At 44.7% G+C, this 23,787-nt stretch overlaps 1 protein-coding gene across 4 annotated transcripts in view; it reads left to right on the top strand.

The window, feature by feature from the left end:
• The window catches only part of Pask (PAS domain containing serine/threonine kinase), a 42,273-nt gene that overhangs the window by 16,728 nt on the left and 1,758 nt on the right, over positions 1-23,787 (top strand). For all 4 annotated transcript variants that reach the window (XM_021157658.3, XM_029482839.2, XM_021157565.2 and 1 more), the window contains exons 8-17: positions 1,462-1,630; positions 2,612-2,765; positions 4,779-6,232; positions 6,334-6,515; positions 6,890-7,057; positions 10,435-10,560; positions 10,662-10,796; positions 13,094-13,293; positions 21,425-21,558; positions 23,454-23,600. In XM_021157658.3, coding sequence (XP_021013317.1) covers positions 1,462-1,630; positions 2,612-2,765; positions 4,779-6,232; positions 6,334-6,515; positions 6,890-7,057; positions 10,435-10,560; positions 10,662-10,796; positions 13,094-13,293; positions 21,425-21,558; positions 23,454-23,600 — 2,869 coding nt within the window. The remainder of the gene's footprint in view (positions 1-1,461; positions 1,631-2,611; positions 2,766-4,778; positions 6,233-6,333; positions 6,516-6,889; positions 7,058-10,434; positions 10,561-10,661; positions 10,797-13,093; positions 13,294-21,424; positions 21,559-23,453; positions 23,601-23,787) is intronic.

Here is a 23,787-nt window from a genome sequence, read left to right as displayed (position 1 = left end):
TCTATCCAGCTGGTTCTGGTCTGGCCCATTGACCCAGGTTTTGGTCACACTGTAGATACTGTTTGTTCATACGTACTGAGCATGGTTGGTTAGTAAGCAGTAGGGGAGAAGGGGTTCTATATCTTCTCTTCTTGGGGTTGGGGGTTGGGTAGATGTTTTACTCACCAGGCTTCAGGCCTTAACTTTCCCTTTATCCTCAGGCAGACCTGTAGGGTGCAGTCCCATCATGGTTCTGTACAAGCCTTCGTAGACAATGTTTAACACACCCCAAGTCATACTTTAGCCATGAGTCAGCCTATTGGATCAGGCTTAGAAGAGAAAGACCATTTTGCTTTATGTGGTACCACTTAGGGTGACCCACTTGCTGAATAACTCTGAGGCCTTGATAGCTCCTGTTTCTGGCTTGGATGCTGTTTGGGCATTCATGTCCTGCTTTTTAAGGGTCACCTCAGCTTCAGAAGTCATGCCTTAACTGCTCCCACGACCTCTTTTTGTGTGGGGGAATGGACCCTAGTGGTGTTCTGAGCCTTCTGGGAGGGTACATAGCTCCTATGTGCTGACAAGGGATTGTGGAGCAGCCTTGGGAAGCCACCTACTGCCAGCTTTTGACATTGGCATATTGCTCCCCAGCTTTTGACACCATTGAGTGCCCACCAGCCTCACCTGGTTCTTGGATGCAGGTGCCTGTGACCCTTTACTGGGCACCTTGATCACTTGGGATCTAACTCCAAGGCAGGAACCTCTATCTTTTCTTGTTTCTGCTAGGTAATCCTGGACTGTGTGTGACTGTGTGTTAAAGTATCTCATATGAGGCTCTGAAAAGGTTATTCTGTTTTTTAGTAAGACCCAAACGAGTAACTAACCTCAAATTCACTTGCAATTGAGTTATTCTTGATTAAAAAGCAGCCAGCATGTGGCTTTCTGTAGGAGTATTATAGGCTTTGAGACCTCTCCGAGAGCCTCATGGCTATAAACCCTTCACCCTCATTGAGGTTACTTACTTGGATTCTTGTGGCACCGACAGCTGCTCAGGCTTGGGGGCTGCATACAGGCTCGGAAGCAGCATCTGTGTGAGCAGCTCTTGGTCTGGTAATATGGCCCTTGATGGGTGCCCATCAGTGTACTTGGACCAAGAGCTCTAAAGTTGTTAGCTTGGCAAATCCAGGGTCCCTGCTCTAGGCAAATGTGAAGTCAAAGACCAGGTATCTACTTGAAGACATACAGGTATTTGCATAACTTGCCTTACAGTGCATTGTGTTTGTCGTTTTTATTAAAAAATAAAAACATTGTGAATTATGTGTGAGGTGCCAAGGAACCAAGATCCTGTGTGATCCAGGATCTTTCCCATTTTGAGGACTGAACTATTCACACTGCTGCTATTTCCATTTTCTAAGGAGGATGAATTCAGTGGGTCACAGTGGATCCTCCTAGGTTCTGAAATGTCACTGTTTTATTCTCTAGAATATCACTTTCCTGATTCCTGGTTTCTACCACTACATGGACCTCACATATGATAGTTCGGCACAGCTGCCAGATCTGATCAACTGCCTAGACATTGGCAGAAAGAGTGGGCCTGGGGAGATGAGCTCTGATGCCCAACAGAACTGGGAACTGGCCAGTGGGGCCCAGGGTAAGGCTCAGCCTCCTCCATCACAGTGTTTATGTTGCTGAGTAGCTCCTTAGAGGTTTGTGGCACTGTAACAGAGATAAAGCAGAAGCCCCTAGTGACCTTTCCTGACTCTCAAGGGTGGATGGAGCAATGAGAGGCTCTGTCCTAGTTTGAGGCTGTCTTGTACAGTCCTCTTGTTCTTTCCCAGGAGATGGGACAGTTGTGGGCAGTGTTTTACAAATGTTTAAGCATCTAGAAGGGAATTAGGAAGTCCTCCAAGACTGTGCCTATGTCTGAGACACAAATAGCTGGCCAAAGTCTTGTCCATTTAAAGAGAATTTATAACCGAGCCAAGTATAGCAGCACATTCTTGTTTTTTGTTTTGTTTTTTGTTTTTAAAGATGTATTTATTATTATATGTAAGTACACTGTAGCTGTCTCCAGACACACCAGAAGAGGGTGTCAGATCTTAATACGGATGGTTGTGAGCCACCATGTGGTTGATGGGAATTGAACTCAGGACCTTCATTCAGAAGAGCAGTCAGTGCTCTTAACCGCTGAGCCATCTCTCCAGCCCCAGCACATTCTTGTAATCTCAAGTTAGAGGGTTGCAGTTACTTGAGGCTACCCTAGAGAGACCTATGTGGAAACAAAAAGCTTCCTCCCACCCTCCCAAAGGTAATAACAGTACATTTATGTAGTTTCATTTAGTATAAGATTGAATTGTTATAGCATATCATATTTATTTCTAAGCTGGTGTTACATACCTGCTGACTTCAGTATATGCCCCCATAGTTTAAGGGTTTCTCTGATTGGTTGTGGAGTCAGTGTAAGCTTCTGTCTTCTTCTAGTGAGGGAGAGGAGTGAGTGAGGGGTCAGTGCTGACAGAAAGAGAAGCTACTGGACTTGTAGGCTGTCTGAGTGTTTGAGGTTTTGAAACAGGTACAGGTGTGTTTTAACACAGTGGTTGGGAATAGACAACTTTCTTGATTTTGCTGTTAGGTCCAAGAATTGACGTGGTGTTGGCACGGGACCACATGCCATCACAAGATGAGACCCTGAAGCTTGTGGGAGGACAAGTATCCTCTAGGACTCAGACACGATTGGAAACTGGATACAAGATACTTCCTTCTTCTGCATCTCAGCCCTCCCTGGGGTAAGTGCCTTGGTTGGAGGTTACAGGTTTACAAAACACCCAGTTAGGTAATATTCAGCTCATGGGTAATAACGTCAGTGATGGCTACTGTGTACTGGTCTCCTGCTCTGTCTACACAGCAGTGCCTTTCCTGTTAGCCTTGCAGCCCTAGCAGAGAGTGCCCGTGGTGCTCTTCTCATCTTATGGACAAGGAAGTAGGCTGCTGAGAACTCAAGAAGACTAAGAGATAGATCTCTAGAATTTTGAAAATCATTTGAAAGCACTCTTTATATATTCTTAAATAAAATTATTCATTTTGAGTAAAGGATGTTTATAATGGGAAACTTTGGGAGGTAGGAATAAAAATTCATTTGTTTGTCACCATAGCATTTTAGTATGTCTAATGACAGGTTTATTTTGCTGCATATAGAACAGATAATGGTACTTCATTACAAAAGTTGAAAAGTCTCGGCTTGTTAGAGAAGGGTGTGTTCTGAGGAATTGAGGCTGAAGCTCAGTAAATTCTTTCACTGTGGGCTAGGTGCTCAAAAAACAAAACAAAAACTAACCTCCAGGTAAAGTATTTGGTCAATATTGGGGTTCTTGGCTCCTCAGAAGCCAGCCCTTGGTGTTCCTGGCAGAAGGACCTGAGATCCCTGGGGCAGCTCTGGACATAGGTCCCAGGTTGCCTTGTGTGAACTTCTGTTGGTAGGACAAGAGGAGTGCCCCCTACCCCCCAACTCCAAAGAGTCACTTGAAAACCTCTTTGTATCCCTTTTACAGTGACCAGAATTCAGTGACAGGTGATGCTTGGCTGCCAGGGCAGCTGTCAGATGTCCTTCATCTCCTCGGTTGTTGTCTTGCTAGGATTCTAAGTCTCCAACATAGAAGTCACCCCGATCCCCTCCTAACTTGATGCTAACACAGTGTTAATGGCCAAACCATTGCTGAGCGAAGTCATTTGTGGTTATTCTCAGCCCCTGCAATACAGATTTTCAGAGGTCATACTGCAGGGGCAGGATCATGTCCCTAATCTACCAGTTTTCCTAGCAAGTGACCTGTGACCTTTCTAAAACCCCAGAGCCTATCTGTCAGGGTTTGGGGTAGAAAGGCTATAGGAGCAGGTGAGACAGTAGAGAGGATGGAATACGGAGAACCGCTGGCATCCAGCAGCATTTGGAGATTTCACGAGGGTAAATACCATGGCCGGGAGTTGTCTAGACCCCTTGGCTAGGCCTTAATGAGGTTGTTGTGGTGTGTATCCCACAAGCCTTCATCCTCAGGCCGACCCTGTAATTTATTCCTGGATAGGGCTAGACTTACCCTGTAACGTGGGAGGAATGTTCAGAGAGGGAAAGGAGCAGTGGGTAGACACAGTGCTTTTGTGCCTGTTCTCTGCAGACCTGTATCTCATTCCTGTTTTCCCAGGAAGCCTTTGTTTTAGAACTCCACCCACAACATCTTGTACTGGGAAAACATCCTCTCATAGACCTTTTCCACTGCCTTGATTAACTTCTGCTTTACAACTTGTGGGGTACCACTTGAAGACCACAGTAGTGTATCTGATCACCAGGTGCTTGGCCTTAGTCCTGGTTGATGTGAACAGACAGTACAGTAAGCTTGTGGACACCATGAACGATAAGCTAGTGGAGGAGGGTCATCCTGCCTGGACTGCAGCAGCCTCCTAACACTAATGTGGTCCCCCCTGCCCTGCCCCTCCAGTCCTTCCTGCTACTTGTCTTAGTCTCCTTGCTCTTCTGAGCTACCTCCCTAGTTCGGGCATCTAGTGGTTGGATGGTGTTGAGAATGAGTCATGGCCTGCTATCATAAGTTTGTTAAACACTCAGAAATCCACTTCAGTAGCTTCTTTTGATTCCTCTTAGGTAAATGTAGATTAATATGAAGAAGTATCTAAGAGTAGATATAAATTTGAGGCTGTCTGTCCTAAGTGTACCATGTTCATTTTATTGTATTTGTCTCTCAGTGTGACCTCTCACTGTTACTAGTGACTGTTTTCCAAATTTCTGTCTCCAGGGTGGACAGCAACCCAGAGGGTGATAAGCAGTCATTGCTCACAGACCAGCAAAGCATTCCAAAGAGAAACTTGCCAGCCCATGGTGGTCAGAACCAACCAGACACCTCAGAAATATCCCTACCAGTCCTTAAAGAACATTTATTGTCTGAAATTCAGAAAAATATCTCAGAAGAAAGCCCACTAACCCACAGGAAATGGTTATCCAAGGCGCAACAAAACCGTACAAAAGGAAGCCTGCCCATCCACGAGGAGCAGTTATTGTTTGCAGGCCAGCATATCCATGTCTTGGGAAAGGAGGGGCCTTCAGCAGAGAGCTACAGTGAGGCTCTTTTAGAAGAAAGCAAGTCCAAACCAGTGGATGCAAAACTGTTTGCTTCATGTGAAGATTCTGAGCCTCTAGTTTCAGTTAAGAACAGGAGCAGCAGTGTGGACATGTGTAATCTGCAACAGGAAGCTCAGTTGCAGCTGATGGATGTCAGCAGTCCCAGCAGTCCTAACCCCTGGGCTGATGCCACCATGCCTGAGCCCCACACCACAGGGCAGATAGCAGGCGGGAGCCTCACATATTGCCCACAGTACAGAAGCGAGTGGGCCTCACAGCAGCGAGGCCAGGACTCGGCTCCCAGCCCCTCTGGAATGGCATGTGTCTCGCTTGGGACACCCACTCTGGATGAACCATGGCCAGGAGTGAGAAATGACAGAGAAGAGCTGCAGACTTGCTTGATTAAGGAACAGTTATCCAAGTCAATCTGTGAGGGAAATCTGGGCATCTCCCGTGTGGAACTCGTTCCTGCAGAACATCCTCCTTTCACTGCCCCCGTGTCTTTCTGTGATCTGGGAGGCCGAGATCTACATGCTAGCCGCTCAGGCAGCTCCTCAGCCTGCTACGCTTTGGCCACCGACCTCCCTGGTGTCTTGGAGGCAGTGGAAGCTCAGGAGGCTGATGTGAGTTCTTATTCCTGGAACCTCAAGGAGCTCTTTCTCAAGGACCAGACAGACAGAACTCCATCACATTGTTCCTGTACCACATCTGAGCTCAGCGAGGCGCCATCTCTTTCAGTGGTGGGGTCAGATTTAGATGTGGGTAGTCTACATAGGCAGACTTCAGATATTTTAGTTGACCGAGAGATGTTGCTCCTTACTGGGACCTATTTTGACCTTAGTGAAGGCCAACGGTTCCAGGAGATGGGAGCAGGACATGATCGAGCAGAACTGTCTAACATTTCTTTGGTCTCCTCTGAACACTATGAAACTAGTGACATAGAAAGCCCAGGTTGTGACCCTCCCTTACTAGATCCTGGTCCCAACGATATGGGCCTATCAGCAGAGAAGCCCAGGCTGAGTGCCCAGATCACTTCCACTCCTGTGGCACATGGAGCCACCAGCCTGCAGCAGGAGATCCAAGAGGGCATCTACTCTGGAAGCTGCTACCACCGAGATGGCTTACGACTGAGTATGTTCTGGGGAAGAGGCTTTGTAAACCCTAGCCATGTGTAATGAGGTCTTTGGAGGGAGCCACAGCGCTCTATACTTCCTCACCTTCCTGCCCTTCAGGTATACAGTTTGAAGTAAAGCGTGTGGAGCTCCAGGGCTCTGCGACCCTGTTCTGCTGCTGGCTGGTGAAGGACCTCTTCCACAGCCACCGGGACTCAGCCACCCGAACCCGCCTGTTCCTTGCCAGTCTGCCTAGCTCTACCCACTCCATGCCTGAGCTGTCTGGATCCAGCTTTGGAGAGGTTGGTATCTGTGCCCAGCTCAGTCTTCTATGCACTTTCTACTGTGCTGCAGGTTTTTCAGGTAGCATCACTGCCTTTATGGCTGGAATGGGTGGAGGGTATGCCTATTGCTTTTTAACGTTGTCTTCTAGTACCCTGTGTAAGTATAAAGCAAATGTAGGACTTTAAATGAATGTATACCCTGTACAGTGGGATGTAGATGCATTTAGACATAAGCGAGTTTGGGTTGATGGCTGGACACTGCCAGAGGGGCCGTAGAGATTTTCAGACCAGCCCACTGTGAGCACAGGAGATGGGAACAGCATGGATGTTGGTGCTGTACTGATGGAGAAGAGATGACTTGTGATCTCCCAGACCTTTCTTTGTGTCCTCAGGTGCTCAGAGCCAAGCCTTGGTTTGAGGAATCCCCAACACCTGCAGAGCTAGAGGGGCTGGCAGCCTGTGAGGGCGAGTATGCCCATAAGTATAACACCATCAGCCCACTTGGCAGTGGGGCCTTTGGCTTTGTGTGGACTGCAGTGGAGAAGGAATGCAACAAAGAGGTGCTGGGGCTCGCGTGGGGAGACTTGTCATGGAGGAGGAGGGACCAGGACATGAGTAGTTTTCTGGATATAGATATACTTCCTGCACTACACAAGCTAATTCCAGACAATAGCCCTATTGAGTTTCATACTTAGACTTTGCTTTTTTGCAGGCTCTTTGGCCCCAGCCAGGCTTATTACTATGTTGATAACTCCCCTCTCTGAGCAAGAGGCTTATACTATTCTTCTGCTCTCCACATCGCATGATGCTTCACTTTTAAAACCAAACTTACTTTTAAAAACCAAACTTAGGACTTCCTCTGCTTAACTGGAGAAATATGTCCCCACCAAACACAGATGCAAGCCAGCTGACCAATACTCTCAGGGTCACCCAAGATTTTTTGTGATAGCTCTCATATGCCTGTTGGGTGCCAGGCATTTTTTACGTGCACTGAATGTCTCCCAACTGGCCTCCTTCTCCAGTCACTAGGGTCATTCCTGTGCATTCCTCTATCTGAGACTTAGAGCTCACTTTCCTTTGCTTCCAGATCCCACTGGCATGTTCTGATTTTAGTACCAACAATTCTATTCAGAGGCAGCAGCCATTTCCTGCTTTTTTGAACAATGTCAGGCTCCCCAAGCATGCAGCAATGTGTCAGGTCCTGGAGGGCCCTTGAGTATCACCACAGAGTATTTTCTTATTACTTGTTGCTGGGATGCTCCAAAGGTCTGTGTCTGTGTTGCTGGGTCATATTTTTTGTGGTTCTAATGGTTTTTCAGAGGATATTTTAGGATTCCCCCATAGTATGGCAGTTATGTCTTTCCTCTCCTTGGTCTACTTCTCATCCTTCTTTTTTCCTTCCTGTCACATGCGTGCATGCGTGCTTTCATGCATGGAGATCAAAGAACACTTACAGGCATTGGTCCTCTTCCACCATATGGGTTCTGGGGAATCACATTCAATTGGCCAGGTTTGTTGGTGGGCACTTTCACCTACTGAACCATTTCACTGGTCCCTGAATTTTTTTCTTTTTATTTTTCAGAATGAGTTTGAGTGACCACTCAACTCATTGAATGAATTAACTATTTTTTTTTAAAGATTTATTTATTTATTATATGCAAGTACACTGTAGCTGTCTTCAGACACTCCAGAAGAGGGCGCCAGATCTCGTTGCGGATGGTTGTGAGCCACCATGTGGTTGCTGGGATTTGAACTCTGGACCTTCGGAAGAGCAGTCGGGTGCTCTTACCCACTGAGCCATCTCGCCAGCCCATGAATTAACTATTGAATGATGTCTTTTCAGCACTTATTTACATAACTATACTCCTGTTTCCTTTTTTACTATAACGATACACTAATACATTTTTTTGTGCTCATGGATTCCATCCTTGGTTAGGTATAATATCTTTCAATGCATTGCTAGCTTTGATTAGCTGTTGTATTTATTTATTTTTATTTAAAAATTCTTGATTATAGGTCAGATGTGGTAGCACATGCCTTTAATTGTAGCACTCAGGAGGCAGAGGCAGGTGGATCTCTGGTCTACGTAGTGATTTCCAGGACCCCATGGCGGCCTACCTGGAGAGACATGTTTCAAGAATTTTTATTAATACTGTATGTATGTACATGTATGATGTATGTATATGTATAAGTACATAGTATATGTGGAGGCCAGAGGAAAACCTGGAAGAGCTGGTTTTGTACTTTGCCTGTCTGAGTTCTAGGCGCTGAACTCAGGTTATCAGGTTTGGCAGCAAGGCCTTCACTTGCTTAGCACTCTTGTCAGCGCTAAAGTTGACGCTCTCTATTCGCCTGGAATCCTGAAGATACGCTGAATTCACTGCATACAAGTTTGGGGGGAGTGGTGTTAGACTCGTTTTATTATATTTTTGCACGTGTATTTAAAAAATTACCAGGATATATGTAAGAGTTTGTGTGTATTCGTTATTCTTGACTAATGCTTGGTAAGACTTGGGTCTGGATTCCTAAAGCTTTTTTTTTTTTTTTTTTTAAAGACTTTCATTCTTTTTTAAATTTCTTTTTCTTTTTCTTTTCTTTTTTTTTTTTTTTTTTTTTTGGTTTTTCGAGACAGGGTTTCTCTGTATAGCCCTGGCTGTCCTGGAACTCACTCTGTAGACCAGACTGGCCTCGAACTCAGAAATCCGCCTGCCTCTGCCTCCCGAGTGCTGGGATTAAAGGCATGCGCCACCACGCCCGGTTCTTTTTCTTTTTTTAAACATCAGTCTTCTCCCTTATGTGTCTAACCTCACTTAAAGCATGTGTGTTAGCTCCTGGAGAACGCCTTCCTCTTTTTGTCTTCTTGCTCTGTGCATGTTACTGGGCAGCAGGCATCTACTAATGATGTCTAAACAGCACATTTGCTGCCTGTTGACCTCCCTTCCTGGGCACTGGGCTCCTCTTCAGTTCCTCAGGACCTCACTGGCTTGCTTCTGCCTCATCTTTCTGAGTTCCCTCACATCTCTCTCCTGGGCAAGTCATGGGAGCCTTCCTTCCCTGTTCAGAATTGGTCTGCTTTACCCAAGCCATATCTCTTCTCTCCAGATGAGTGTGACAGACTTATTTGCATAGCACAGGATCTTTTGGCTGCTACTCTTGCTCCACACCCACTCCCAACCCTGGCCTTTGCTTGGCTTCCTAGAGGTTGGCACTTCCGGGCCTTTGTCCCAGCATCCCTCCCTTGCACCTGTCCACTTAGTGCCTTGTCATCCCTTTTTCCTGGTCACTCAGCATTCCCTGGTACATGAGTCACTTCACTGTCTACTTCCTCAGAGGATCGCCTCCTTGGAGCATGACGGTGTCTCTCAGCTGCTACATAACTAGGCCTTGTTGGAATCTTGACCCAAGGCTGCCTTCCCTGTATTCCTAGCACTCTGTGTAGTAGCCAGTCTCCTGAGTAGCGAGCCTGTCTTAGAGTGGCTGTCATGGTGTCTTTCTTTTTACAATGTAACTTTGTCCCACTTTTGCCAGGTGATGTTTCTCAAGTTTACTACACATGTCAGGTTTGCCAGACTCCCTGGTTAATTTCAGCATCAGGACTGACACTTAACTAGTGAGGACAGTTTTCTTTATTTTCTCTACTTTGTACACTTATTCTCTTGGGGGTTATACAGAGTTATCAGGCTTTTGAGACTTCTTTTTTCCAGCATTGGCCATGGCTTCTCAGCACCTCCACGGACCCCATCCATCCCATCTTGCCCATAATAAACAAGTAGAAATCGCCAGCATTTTTATTCAGCTGCTTTCTCCTCCTTTTCTCCTGTTGCAGGGACTTGCTACATTTCTTTTTACATGGCTAATGGGTCTTGGGGAGATAGAAAGCCAGTGGTGGGCACAGGGTTTAACAAATGGTAGAGGACTCTGCTCTTCTCCCATGTAGGTGGTGGTGAAGTTTATTAAGAAGGAGAAGGTTTTAGAGGACTGCTGGATTGAGGATCCCAAACTTGGAAGAGTTACTTTAGAGATTGCAATTCTGTCCAAGGTGGACCATGCCAACATAATCAAGGTAGATGGTGATTCTCTGCGTGCTGTCATGGCGCTTCTTTAACAATCTGTTGACTGGAGTTGTTTTTAGACAAAACTGGACCTGGCCTTGTCTCTTTTCAGGTTCTGGATATATTCGAAAACCAGGAGTTCTTCCAGCTAGTGATGGAAAAGCACGGCTCTGGCATGGACCTCTTTGCTTTCATTGACCACCATCCCTGCTTGGATGAGCCCCTGGCGAGTTTCATCTTCCGACAAGTGAGAGTGGGCCGGCATTCTGTGGGCTGCATGTGGGCTGGATGTGAGCAGGGGTGGTTGAGCTCCATGGCTGCAAAAGTTAGTGGCATGTAGACAGTTTCCTCAGTGAGCCAGTGTTAGCCTTCAGCTGTGGGCTTGATGGAGTAAGACAAAGGGAGAATGGAAGGAATTACCAGGGAAGTGTATTTAGTGATTCAAGTTTATTCATATATATACCAGTCACAAACATTAAACAACAAAGTCATCATTTATTGTGAGTTCTGTGTGTTTGATTTTGTGTCCTCACCAGCCATGTGACCTTGTGTACAGCCTTAACCTTTTAATGTGTGCAGTTAAAAACACTGTTGTGACTACATGGAAAGGCTGTTGGGATTAAATCCGAGGTTACCTAAAGAGGCAGAAAGACTCCGATGTGAGCTTCCCATGTCAAAGCTTGTCTTGCTCTGCTTTTGTATTTAAATGTGGATCTCTGCTCAACTTTTAGGAATGGGAAGGTGATGAGCAAATCTGGAAGGCATCTGAGAACCAGGAAGGGGAAAGAGGGTGGAGACAGTGATTCGAAAAGGCAGTGAGTGGTTCCTCCCTTAGGTCCTCCAGAAATGTGTGGAACATGTATATTTGTCCTTTGGTTATATTTTGAAAGTGCTGTGATTCCTCTTGAAAACTTAGCATTTCTTCAAAGTTGTAAACTCCTGAAAGTTTCTCAGGCTTCTCCGTGTGTGTTTCAGCTTTTATGAAATGCCAAAAGAATGCCCTACCACCCCTCTCACACTTCTGTCAGAAGATTATATATTTCCTTTTCTCCTTCCTTCCTATCATTTGTCCATCATCCTTCCATCTATCCATCATCTATCTGTCTGTCATTCTGTCTATATTTCCTTCTTTCTTGTTTGTCAGAGATGGGGCTGGAGCCTGTGGACAGCAGTACTACCTCAGGGAGCATCACAGTGGGCAGCTGTCTAGACAGCAGGCACATCTGGGGCTTGTAGGAAGGAAGGATGAGTTCAATACAGTTTAGTTGTAGAGAGACATTGCAGTCTTATGAAAACTATGGTTTCTGACTAAACATGGCGGTACATACCTATAATTTCAGCACTGCAGAGGCTGAAGCAGGAGCATAGAGAGTTCAAGGTCACTCTGGGCTACATAGCAAGATTTCTTCCTTGTACCAGGATCTCCTGATTGGGCTCTAACATGTATGTGTCTGTATGTATGGGCACGTGTTTATATGTTTATGAATGTTAAGCATGTATATATATCTGCATGTATATGTACATGCATACCTGTGTGTTTCTAAAAATCTATATATGTAAATATGCAGGCAAGTGTTTATAATGGATAATTTTTTATTCATTTATTGACCTTAGTTGACATGCCATTAACTATCTTTCTGATTTAAAGATTTTTATAGCTGGGTGTGGTGGTGCACGCCTTTAATCCTAGCACTTGGGAGGTAGAGGCAGACAAATTTCTGAGTTCAAGGCCAGCCTGCTCTACAGAGTGAGTTCCAGGATATCCAGGGCTACACAGAGAAACCCTGTCTTGAAAAACCAAAAAAAAAAAAAAAAAAAAAAAAAAAAGATTTTTTATTTGGAAGTATAACATTGTCTCTAAAGATCAAAATGATTGATTATGTCCATGAAATTACTAAGTTGGTTGTTCCAGTTGCTCTCCAAACTGTGATATAATAGTCTTACTGAAGGAGACACAGTGCCTGGGCAGAGGGGTGTTATGATGACTGCCCCCAGAGGCACAGTGCCTATATATAACCTACTTCCTGAGAGGCCACTTACTCCACAAAGTAGTCGATGTGCTGTCTGGGAATGATGGTGACCAGACTGTGCAGAGGAGTTGCTAGAGCCCTGCATCAGGATCATCTGCTCCTGCCTGCTTCAACCTCGAACTGAACCGTAGCCTGCACTCTGTACAAGGTGCTTTTCTTTCCTGTTAGCTGAGGTGTCCACACAGTGCCTGTGCATGCGGACTTGGCCTGTCTTTCCTCCTGAGATGGTTGTGGGGCAAGTGTCTGCTGGGAGGCTTTCTTTAGTTAGTAGTAACAGTAGAGACATTGTGAGCCATAGTTTGCTTTCTGGCAAACTCTGCTGTGTGAGGCACAGAGATGCACTCCCAGAGCTGCTATGCCTCCCGACTCTGCAGAACCACGCCTCCAGCACCATGCATTGGACAGTGTTTATCTTTGCTTTGTTGATGCTTTTCTTTTTTCTTGTTAATATTTAGTGTACATGCATGTTTTACTTGAATTGCTCTTGAAGTGTTCCCCTTTCCTCTGATTCCAGCTAGTGTCTGCTGTAGGATACCTGCACTCCCAAGGCATCATCCATAGAGACATCAAGGATGAGAACATTGTGATTGCTGAGGACTTCACAATTAAGCTGATAGATTTTGGCTCAGCTGCCTACTTAGAGAGGGGCAAACTATTTTATACCTTTTGTGGAACAATCGAATACTGTGCACCTGAGGTTCTCATTGGAAATCCGTACGTATCACACACTCTTGTAGTTTACCCTCCTCTTGCCTCTTACATAAAGCCCATGACTGTTGTGATTTTAGGAAGAAATGGTTTCAGTGTATGCCTTTTTATTGAGTGATGAGGAAAATGTTCTGCAAATAAGTGTGCAATAGGCAGGTAGCTAGACATGGACATAGGGGGTCTCTTCTACTATTTCAACTTTTGATTGTTTGTGGTTTGATGTTACAGAAAGTTAGAAAAATAGAAAACAAAGAGGAAACTCTCAAAAGATGGAATTCTCTAGTGATTCCTCTGTAACTTGCTGTACGTACTCTCTCTCTCTCTTTTTTTTTTTTAGTATTCATGGTAATCTTTAATCTTTTTTTTTAATTTTTAATATTTTTATTACATATTTTCCTCAATTACATTTCCAATGCTATCCCAAAAGTCCCCCATAGCGCCCCCCACTTCCCTACCCACCCATTCCCATTCTTTTGGCCCTGGCATTCCCCTATATTGGGGCATATAAAGTTTGCAAGTCCAATGGGCCTCTCTTTCCAGTGATGGCCGACTAGGCCATCTTTCCATACATATGCAGCTAGAGACAAGAGCTCCGGGGTTCTGGTTAGTACATCATGTTGTTCCAACAATAGGGTTGCAGATCCCTTTAGCTCCTTGGGTACTTTCTCTAGCTTCTCCATTGGGAGCCCTGTGATACATCCAATAGCTGACTGTGAACATCCACTCCTGTGTTTGCTAGGCCCCGGCATCGTCTCACAAGAGACAGCTATATTTGGGTCCTTTCAGCAAAATCTTGCTAGTGTATGCAATGGTGTCAGCGTTTAGAAGCTGCTTATGGGATGGATCCCTGGATACGGCAGTCTCTAAATGGTCCATCCTTTCATCACAGCTACGAACTTTGTCTCTGTAACTCCTTCCCTGGGTGTTTTGTTCCCAATTCTAAGAAGGGGCACAGTGTCCACACTTTGGTCTTCATTCTTCTTGAGTTTCATGCGTTTAGCAAATTGTATCTTATATCTTGGGTATCCTAAGTTTTGGGCTAATATCCACTTATCAGTGAATACATATTGTGTGAGTTCTTTTGTGATTGTGTTACTTCACTCAAGATGATGCCCTCCAGGTCCATCCATTTGGCTAGGAATTTCATAAATTCATTCTTTTTAATAGCTGAGTAGTACTCCATTGTGTAAATGTACCATAATTTCTGTATCCATTCCTCTGTTGAGGGACATCTGGGTTCTTTCCAGCTTCTGGCTATTATAAATAGGGCTGCTATGAACATAGTGGAGCATGTGTCCATTTTACCGGTTGGGACATCTTCTGGATATATGCCCAGGAGAGGTATTGCTGGATCCTCCGGTAGTACTATGTCCAATTTTCTGAGGAACCGCCAGACTGATTTCCAGAGTGGTTGTACAAGCTTGCAATCCCACCAACAATGGAGGAGTGTTCCTCTTTCTCCACATCCTCGCCAGCATCTGCTGTCACCTGAATTTTTGATCTTAGCCATTCTGACTGGTGTGAGGTGGAATCTCAGGGTTGTTTTGATTTGCATTTCCCTGATGATTAAGGATGTTGAACATTTTTTCAGGTGCTTCTCTGCCATTCGGTATTCCTCAGGTGAGAATTCTTTGTTCAGTTCTGAGCCCCATTTTTTAATGGGGTTATTTGACTTTCTGGAGTCCACCTTCTTGAGTTCTTTATATATATTGGATATTAGTTCCTTATCTGATTTAGGATAGGTGAAGATCCTTTCCCAATCTGTTGGTGGTTTTTTTTGTCTTATTGATGGTGTCTTTAGCCTTGCAGAAGCTTTGCAGTTTCATGAGGTCCCACTTGTCAATTCTCGATCTTACAGCACAAGCCATTACTCTTCTATTCAAGAATTTTTCCCCTGTGCCCATATCTTCAAGGCTTTTCCCCACTTTCTCCTCTATAAGTTTCAGTGTCTCTGGTTTTATGTGAAGTTCCTTGATCCACTTAGACTTGACCTTAGTACAAGGAGATAGGAATGGATCGATTCGCATTCTTCTACATGTTAACAACCAGTTGTGCCAGCACCATTTGTTGAAAATGCTGTCTTTCTTCCACTGGATGTTTTTAGCTCCCTTGTCGAAGATCAAGTGACCGTAGGTGTGTGGGTTCATTTCTGGGTCTTCAATTCTATTCCATTGGTCTATTTGTCTGTCACTATACCAGTACCATGCAGTTTTTATCACAATTGCTCTGTAGTAGAGCTTTAGGTCCGGCATGGTGATTCCACCAGAGGTTCTTTTATCGTTGAGAAGAGTTTTTGCTATCCTAGGTTTTTTGTTATTCCAGATGAATTTGCAGATTGCACTTTCTAATTCGTTGAAGAATTGATTTGGAATTTTGATGGGGATTGCATTGAATCTGTAGATTGCTTTTGGCAAGATAGCCATTTTTACAATGTTGATCCTGCCAATCCATGAGCATGGGAGATCTTTCCATCTTCTGAGATCTTCTATAATTTCTTTCTTCAGAGACTTGAAGTTTTTATTATACAGATCTTTCACTTCCTTAGTTAGAGTCACGCCAAGATATTTTATATTATTTGTGACTATTGAGAAGGGTGTTGTTTCCCTAATTTCTTTCTCAGCCTGTTTATTCTTTGTGTAGAGAAAGGCCATTGATTTGTTTGAGTTAATTTTATATCCAGCTACTTCACCGAAGCTGTTTATCAGGCTTAGGAGTTCTCTGGTGGAATTTTTAGGGTCACTTATATATACTATCATATCATCTGCAAAAAGTGATATTTTGACTTCATCTTTTCCAATTTGTATCCCTTTGATCTCCTTTTGTTGTCGAATTGCTCTGGCTAGGACTTCAAGTACAATGTTGAATAGGTATGGAGAAAGTGGACAGCCTTGTCTAGTCCCTGATTTTAGAGGGATTGCTTCAAGCTTCTCACCATTTACTTTGATGTTGGCTACTGGTTTGCTGTAGATTGCTTTTATCATGTTTAGGTATGGGCCTTGAATTCCTGATCTTTCCAAGACTTTTATCATGAATGGGTGTTGGATCTTGTCAAATGCTTTTTCCGCATCTAACGAGATGACCATGTGGTTTTTGTCTTTGAGTTTGTTTATATACTGGATTACGTTGATGGATTTCCGTATATTGAACCATCCCTGCATCCCTGGGATGAAACCTACTTGGTCAGGATGGATGATTGTTTTGATGTGTTCTTGGATTCGGTTAGCAAGAACTTTATTGAGGATTTTTTGCATCAATATTCATAAGGGATATTGGTCTGAAGTTTTCTATCTTTGTTGGGTCTTTTTGTGGTTTAGGTATCAGAGTAATTGTGGTTTCATAGAATGAGTTGGGTAGAGTACCTTCTGTTTCTATTTTGTGGAATAGTTTGTGAAGAACTGGGATTAGGTCTTCTTTGAAGGTCTGATAGAACTCTGCACTAAACCCATCTGGTCCTGGGCTTTTTTTAGTTGGGAGACTATTAATGACTGCTTCTATTTCTTTGGGGGATATAGGGCTGTTTAGATCATTAACCTGATCTTGATTCAACTTTGGTACCTGGTATCTGTCTAGGAACTTCTCCATTTCATCCAGGTTCTCCAGTTTTGTTGAGTATAGCCTTTGGTAGAAGGATCTGATGGTGTTTTGGATGTCTTCAGGATCTGTTGTTATGTCTCCTTTTTCATTTCTGATTTTGTTAATTAGGATGCTTTCCCTGTGCCCTCTAGTGAGTCTGGCTAAGGGTTTATCTATCTTGTTGATTTTCTCAAAGAACCAGCTCCTTGATTGGTTGATTCTTTGAATAGTTCTTCTTGTTTCCACTTGGTTGATTTCACCCCTGAGTTTGATTATTTCCTGCCGTCTAGTCCTCTTGGGTGAATTTGCTTCCTTTTGTTCTAGTGCTTTTAGGTATGTTGTCAAGCTGCTAATGTGTGCTCTCTCTAGTTTCCTTTTGGAGGCACTCAGAGCTATGAGTTTTCCTCTTAGAAATGCTTTCATTGCGTCCCATAAGTTTGGGTATGTTGTGGCTTCATTTTCATTGAACTCTAAAAAGTCCTTAATTTCTTTCTTTATTCCTTCCTTGACCAAGGTATCATTGAGAAGAGTGTTGTTCAGTTTCCACGTGAAGGTTGGCTTTCTATTATTTATTTTGTTATTGAAGATCAGCCTTAGTCCATGGTGATCTGATAGGATGCATGGGACAATTTCAATATTTTTGTATCTGTTGAGGCCTGTTTTGTGACCAATTATGTGGTCAATTTTGGAGAAGGTACCATGAGGTGCTGAGAAGAAGGTATATCCTTTTGTTTTAGGATAGAATGTTCTGTAGATATCTGCCAGATCCATTTGATTCATAATTTCTGTTAGTTTCACTGTGTCCCTGTTTAGTTTCTGTTTCCATGATCTGTCCATTGGTGAAAGTGGTGTGTTGAAGTCTCCCACTATTATTGTATGAGGAGCAATGTGTGCTTTGAGATTTACTAAAGTTTCTTTAATGAATGTGGCTGCCTTTGTATTTGGAGCATAGATATTCAGGATTGATAGTTCCTCTTGGAGGATTTTACCTTTGATGAGTATGAAGTGTCCCTCCCTGTCTTTTTTAATGACTTTGGGTTGGAAGTCAATCTTATCAGATATTAGAATGGCTACTCCAGCTTGTTTCTTCATACCATTTGCTTGGAAAATTGTTTTCCAGCCTTTCATTCTGAGGTAGTGTCTATCTTTTTCTCTGAGATGAGTTTCCTGTAAGCAGCAAAATGTTGGGTCTTGTTTGTGTAGCCAGTTTGTTAGTCTATGTCTTTTTATCGGGGAGTTGAGTCCATTGATATTAAGAGATATTAAGGAAAAGTAATTGTTGTTTCCTGTTATTTTTGTTGTTAAAGTTGGCATTCTGTTCTTGTGGCTGTCTTCTTTTAGGTTTGTTGAGGGATTACCTTCTTGTTGTTTCTAGGGCGTGGTTTCTGTCCTTGTATTGGTTTTTTTTCTGTTATTATCCTTTGAAGGGCTGGATTCGTGGAGAGATAATGTGTGAATTTGGTTTTGTCGTGGAATACTTTGGTTTCTCCATCTATGTTAATTGAGAGTTTGGCTGGGTATAGTAGCCTGGGCTGGAGTTTGTGTTCTTTTAGTGTCTGTATAACATCCGTCCAGGATCTTCTGGCTTTCATAGTCTCTGGTGAGAAATCTGGTGTGATTCTGATAGGCTTGCCTTTATATGTTACTTGGCCTTTTTCTCTTACTGCTTTTAGTATTCTGTCTTTATTTAGAGCATTTGTTGTTCTGATTATTATGTGTCGGGAGGTATTTCTTTTCTGGTCCAGTCTATTTGGAGTTCTGTAGGCTTCTTGTATGTTCATGGGCATCTCTTTCTTTAGATTTGGGAAGTTTTCTTCTATAATGTTGTTGAAGATGTTTGCTGGTCCTTTGAGTTGAAAATCTTCATTCTCATCCACTCCTATTATCCGTAGGTTTGGTCTTCTCATTGTGTCCTGTATTTCTTGGATGTTTTGAGTTAGGATCTTTTTGCATTTTACATTTTCCTTGATTGTTGTGCCAATGTTCTCTATGGAATCTTCTGCACCTGAGATTCTCTCTTCCATCTCTTGTATTCTGTTGCTGATGCTCGTATCTATGGTTCCAGATTTCTTTCCTAGGGTTTCTATCTCCAGTGTTGCCTCATTTTGGGTTTTCTTTATTGTGTCTACTTCCCTTTTTAGGTCTAGTATGGTTTTGTTCATTTCCATCATCTGTTTGGATGTGTTTTCCTGTTTTTCATTAAGGACTTCTACCTGTTTGATTAGGTTCTCCTGTTTTTCTTTAAGGATTTGTAACTCTTTAGCAGTGTTCTCCTGCAATTCTTTAAGGGATTTTTGTGCTTCCTCTTTACTGTCTTCTACCTGTTTACCAGTGTTCCTTTGTATTTCTTTAAGTGTGTTATTAAAGTCCTTCTTGAAGTCCTCTACCATCATCAGGAGATATGCTTTTAGATCCGTGTCTAACTTTTCCGGTGTGTTGGGGTGCCCTGGACTGGGCGAAGTGGGAGTGCTGGGTTCTGATGATGGTGAGTGGTCTTGGTTTCTGTTAGTAAGATTATTACGTTTACCTTTCGCCATCTGGTAATCTCTGGGGTTAGTTGTTGTCGTTGTCACTGTTTAAAGATTGGAGCAGAAGCTGTGTTCCACTCACCAGCAGTCTCAAAATCCTGTGGCGGGGTTGTGGGTAGCTGGCGGTACCCCGGTGCTGGTCCAGCCGGAAGAGGCCTTTGGTCCTACTCAGGCCGGTTTTCTGCTTCCCTAACTAATGCAGTCTGAGGTCCCGAGCGCAATTGGATTGGAGCAGAAGCTGTGTTCCACTCACCAGAAGTCTTAAGATCCTGTGGTGGGTGTTGTGGGTAGCTGGCGAGTGTCAGCCGACCCTGTGCCTTAGCTACCCCGGTGCTTTTCTGACCGGAAGAGGCTTGTGGCCCTACTCAGGCCGGATTTCTGCCTCCCCTACCAAAGCAGTCTCAGGTCCCGCGTGATTGGACTGGAGCAGAAGCTGTGTTCCACTCATCAGCAGTCTCAAAATCCTGTGGCGGGGGTCGTGGGTAGCTGGCGAGTGTCAGCCAACCCTGCGCCCTAGCTACCCCGGTGCTTTTCTGACTGGAAGAGGCTTGTGGCCCTACTCAGGCTGGATTTCCTGTACGTACTCTCAATATCAGGAATAATCATTATTTCAGAGTTTTTTTTTTTTTTTCTTATTTTATGTGTTTGGGTGTTTTGCCTGCGTGTATTTCTGTGTAGCATGTTCAGTGCCTGCAGAAACCAGCAAAGGGTGTTGGATCCTATTCTGGTTAGTGTTTTGTCATTGTGACACAAACTAGAGTCATTTGGGAAGAGAAAACCTCAACTGAGAAAATGCCCCACCAGATTGGCCCTTGGGGCATTTTTTCGATTAATGACTGATGTGGGAGGGCCTAACTCACTGTGGGATGTGTCATCTCTGGGTGAGTGGTTCTGGGTTGCATGCGAAAGCAGATTGAGCAAGCTAGTAAACAGGATTCCTCCATGGTCTCCTCTTCAGTTCCTGCCTCCAGTTTCCTGCTCCATAATTGTGTCTTAGCTATCCTGATGGTGCACTGTGTTTTATCACAGCAATAGAAACCTAGTGAAGTCAGAGCTCCTGGGACTGGAATTACAGACAGTCGTTAGCTACCGTGTGGTTGCAAGGATGGAACCCAAGTTCTCTGGAAGAGCAGCCAGTGCTCTTAACTGGAGGTGTGTCTCTAGTTCCAGTAGTCATTATTTAAATAATCTTGTTGTGCTGCCCATATAAGCAGCCCAGTAGCAAGACTGGCTGGAATGCAGTTTGTATTGAGGAGGAACTGCATGTCAACTGGCTCACTATACATGCTTTGTGTGGCTGGTCTGCTGTTCCACACTCAGGCCATGAAATGCCCATCTCAGTATTTAGTGGTCTGTGTACTGTGCCTGTCTCCTGTCTGCACTGTGCTCTCTGCTCCCTGCCCATCCTTTTCAGTTGTACATGTGCTGGTTCTGCTTGTGGGCCTCTTGGGTGTGACCTTGTCTCATTCTGCATCCTTCCACATGGCATACACACCTGCATCTCATCAGGTAAAAGGTTTTCTGAAGAACATTCTTCCTTCTTCATATACTGTACTTCATATATTATACGTATGTATTTCTGCTCCAGGGGTCAGCAAACTCTTGTCTGGTGAAGTTCAGATAACACCTCACGTCTTCCCCGAGGCAGGCTCTTTCTGTCAGGTCTAGTTCCTGATAAGCCTCTCCATCCTGCCCTTCATTTCTCTGACTCCTCAGCTATCACTAAAGTTTCTTCTCATTCATCTCCGCTTTGAGCATCTCTTCCCTCACCTTGTTCTGATGCTGCCTGTGGCATCTGAGGCCCCAGTGAGACCAAGTTGTGACTTGCTACCCTCTCATATGCTCTCCCCACCTCTGGGAGTCCCTCGTCCTGGTCATATAGAGGTCTCTTGCTTGGGACAACCCTGAGTGAACTGTGAGAATTTGAGTCTCTGGCTGGGGATGGAAGGCTCTGGCACTCAGGGTTGGGGCTGGCTCTGTGAGCTTTGGAGTGAGTGCAGAGAAACTCTTGAACCGTTCTCCTTTCCTCCTTGCAGCTATAGAGGGCCAGAGCTGGAGATGTGGTCTCTGGGGGTCACCCTGTACACGCTCATCTTCGAGGAGAATCCCTTCTGTGAGGTGGAGGAGACCATGGAGGCAGTTATTCATCCCCCATTCCTGGTTTCCCAAGGTGAGCATGAATGCCAGGTGGCAAAGGAGAGCATCAGCTGAGAACTCGGCACTTCTGTTTCTGTCTCCTCTGTCCTGATGACCTCTTTGACCTTTCTTTTTTATTCTTCTAACATTTTGATCTGAGCATAATAATTTTAATGTCTCAAAATCATTTTGGTAATTTCTGTTACTGTCCCTTGGATCTTCAAGGCCCTCTTGAAAGTGATCCTTTGCAGTCAGTAACATTATCTGTAGCAGCAGATATGAGGTCAGGTGCTTAACTTCGGTCAGAAGCCCCATTTGTGGAAGAGGGTAACATCAGTGCAAGAGGAGATTTGACCATCAGCAGCTCACGTGCAAAATGTCCTGAGAGCAGCTGTGACAGCAGCTTGAGGCCAAGTGGTACTTTGTATCCTTAATGAAAGCCAGGGAGTCAAAGGCCAGGAAGGCTTCCTAAGCTTGGAGCAGGGCCTCAGGAGCCTGGAGCCCAGCGGAACTCCTGGAGCTGGCAGATGTGTCAGGTGTCAGCTCCGGCCCCTTCCACTCTGGCATCCTGTGGGCCCACAGCAGTCACTTACTGGGAGAACCCACATTGTGGCAGATCTTCAGTCTGCCTTAGCCTCTGTGTAGGTTAGACACCTCTATCTGTTTTACGAATCACAGATAGGGCCTTAAATAACAGACTGCCATTTCACAGTTGGCAGGAGCTGAAAGTCTGAGTAAAGGTGGTGGCTGGTTCAGTTCTCAGTGAGACCTCTTTTTGGCTCGTGGATGGCACCTTCTTTCTATGTCCTCATGGTGGAGACAGGGAACTTAGTCTTTTCTACCTCTTAGGACACCAGGTCACCTGTCTTTCCCACCCATGGCTTCCTCAAACTCTAACCACCTCCCAACAGCCTACTCCCTGCACCATCACATTAGGGTGGAGTTCCCAGCATGCATACTGTGGAGGGATGTACTTAGCTATGGAGCTTCACTAAGTTGTGGATCCCTAAGATGCTGTAGTGGTGGACTGTGATACTCCACAGGTTCTTACTGCACAGATTGGGTTCCTGATGACAAGGCTCAGGGAGGCCCTGGTCAACACGTAAATACATTTGGAGGAAATAGGGCCAAGTACAGATTACTGTTGGGGTCCTGTTAGAGCTTAGTCTACTTTCCCACAGACTGATCTGAGATGCTTCAGCTGGCTACCATTTTCTTTTGCGTGCCATGTCTATCTGCAGTCACTCACACCCAGAGCCCCTGTGTCAGCCTTAGGGTTTCTGTTGCTGAGATAAAACACTGTGACCAAAAGCAACTTGGGAAGGAAAGTATTTCAGCTTACAGTTACACATCACAGTCTATCACTGAGGGAAGTCAGGGAAATGAAGGCAGGAAGACGGCTAGAACCTGGAGGCAGAAGCTGATGCAGAGGCCATGGAGGAGTGCTGCTTACTGGCTTGCTCCTCATGGCTTGCTCAGCCTCCTTTCTTAAAGATCCAGGAATACCAGCACATTCACACTGGCACCATTCACAGTGATCTGGGCCTTCCCACATCAATTCAAGAAAATGCCCAACAGGCTTGTCCACAGGCCAGTCTGGTGGGGGCATTTTTCTCAATTGAAATTCCCTCTTCCCAAATAACTCTAGTTTGTGTCTAGTTGACATAAAACTAGCCAGCACACCTTGTAAGAAGACAGTCTGAGCTTTGAGTGATCTGGATCTCAGCTTCCACACTTCCACTTTGGAGTTGATGGGTTCATAAATGCATTTCCTGAGTATATCAGGCCAGGCCTTGATGCCCTAGAACTCCTGGCTGCCTCCTTGCCCTGTAGGAGGCTCTGTGAGGCAGGATAGCTTGAAATCTACAGGTCTGAGATGTGTTCCATTTGACTTCGGCCTGGATCCTCCTGTGTTCTTTATGTCCCTAGAACTTATGAGTCTTCTGTCTGGACTGCTGCAGCCTTGCCCTGAGCAGCGGACCACTTTGGAGAAGCTGATCATAGACCCCTGGGTAACACAGCCTGTGAACCTTGCTAGCTATACTTGGGAAGAGGTGTGTAGGACCAACCAGCCAGGTGAGAAGTCTGAGTCTCCCTTCCTCTTCCCCTCCTTTCTTTGTTTCTTTCCCCCTGTCTTTGTTTGGGGTGGGGAGGTGATCATCCATCCTAGTTGAGACGCCTTCTGTCCTAAATCCATGTGTCAAGAGTTTGTGGCTGGCCTGAAAGATAGGGCTTGATTATGCAGAGACCCTTAGAGGGAGGA

Source organism: Mus caroli, unplaced genomic scaffold, assembly GCF_978045245.1.
Source record: "Mus caroli unplaced genomic scaffold, Mus_caroli_1 scaffold_1, whole genome shotgun sequence".
Taxonomy (NCBI): domain Eukaryota; kingdom Metazoa; phylum Chordata; class Mammalia; order Rodentia; family Muridae; genus Mus; species Mus caroli.
This window is presented reverse-complemented; position numbering and strand designations above follow the sequence as displayed.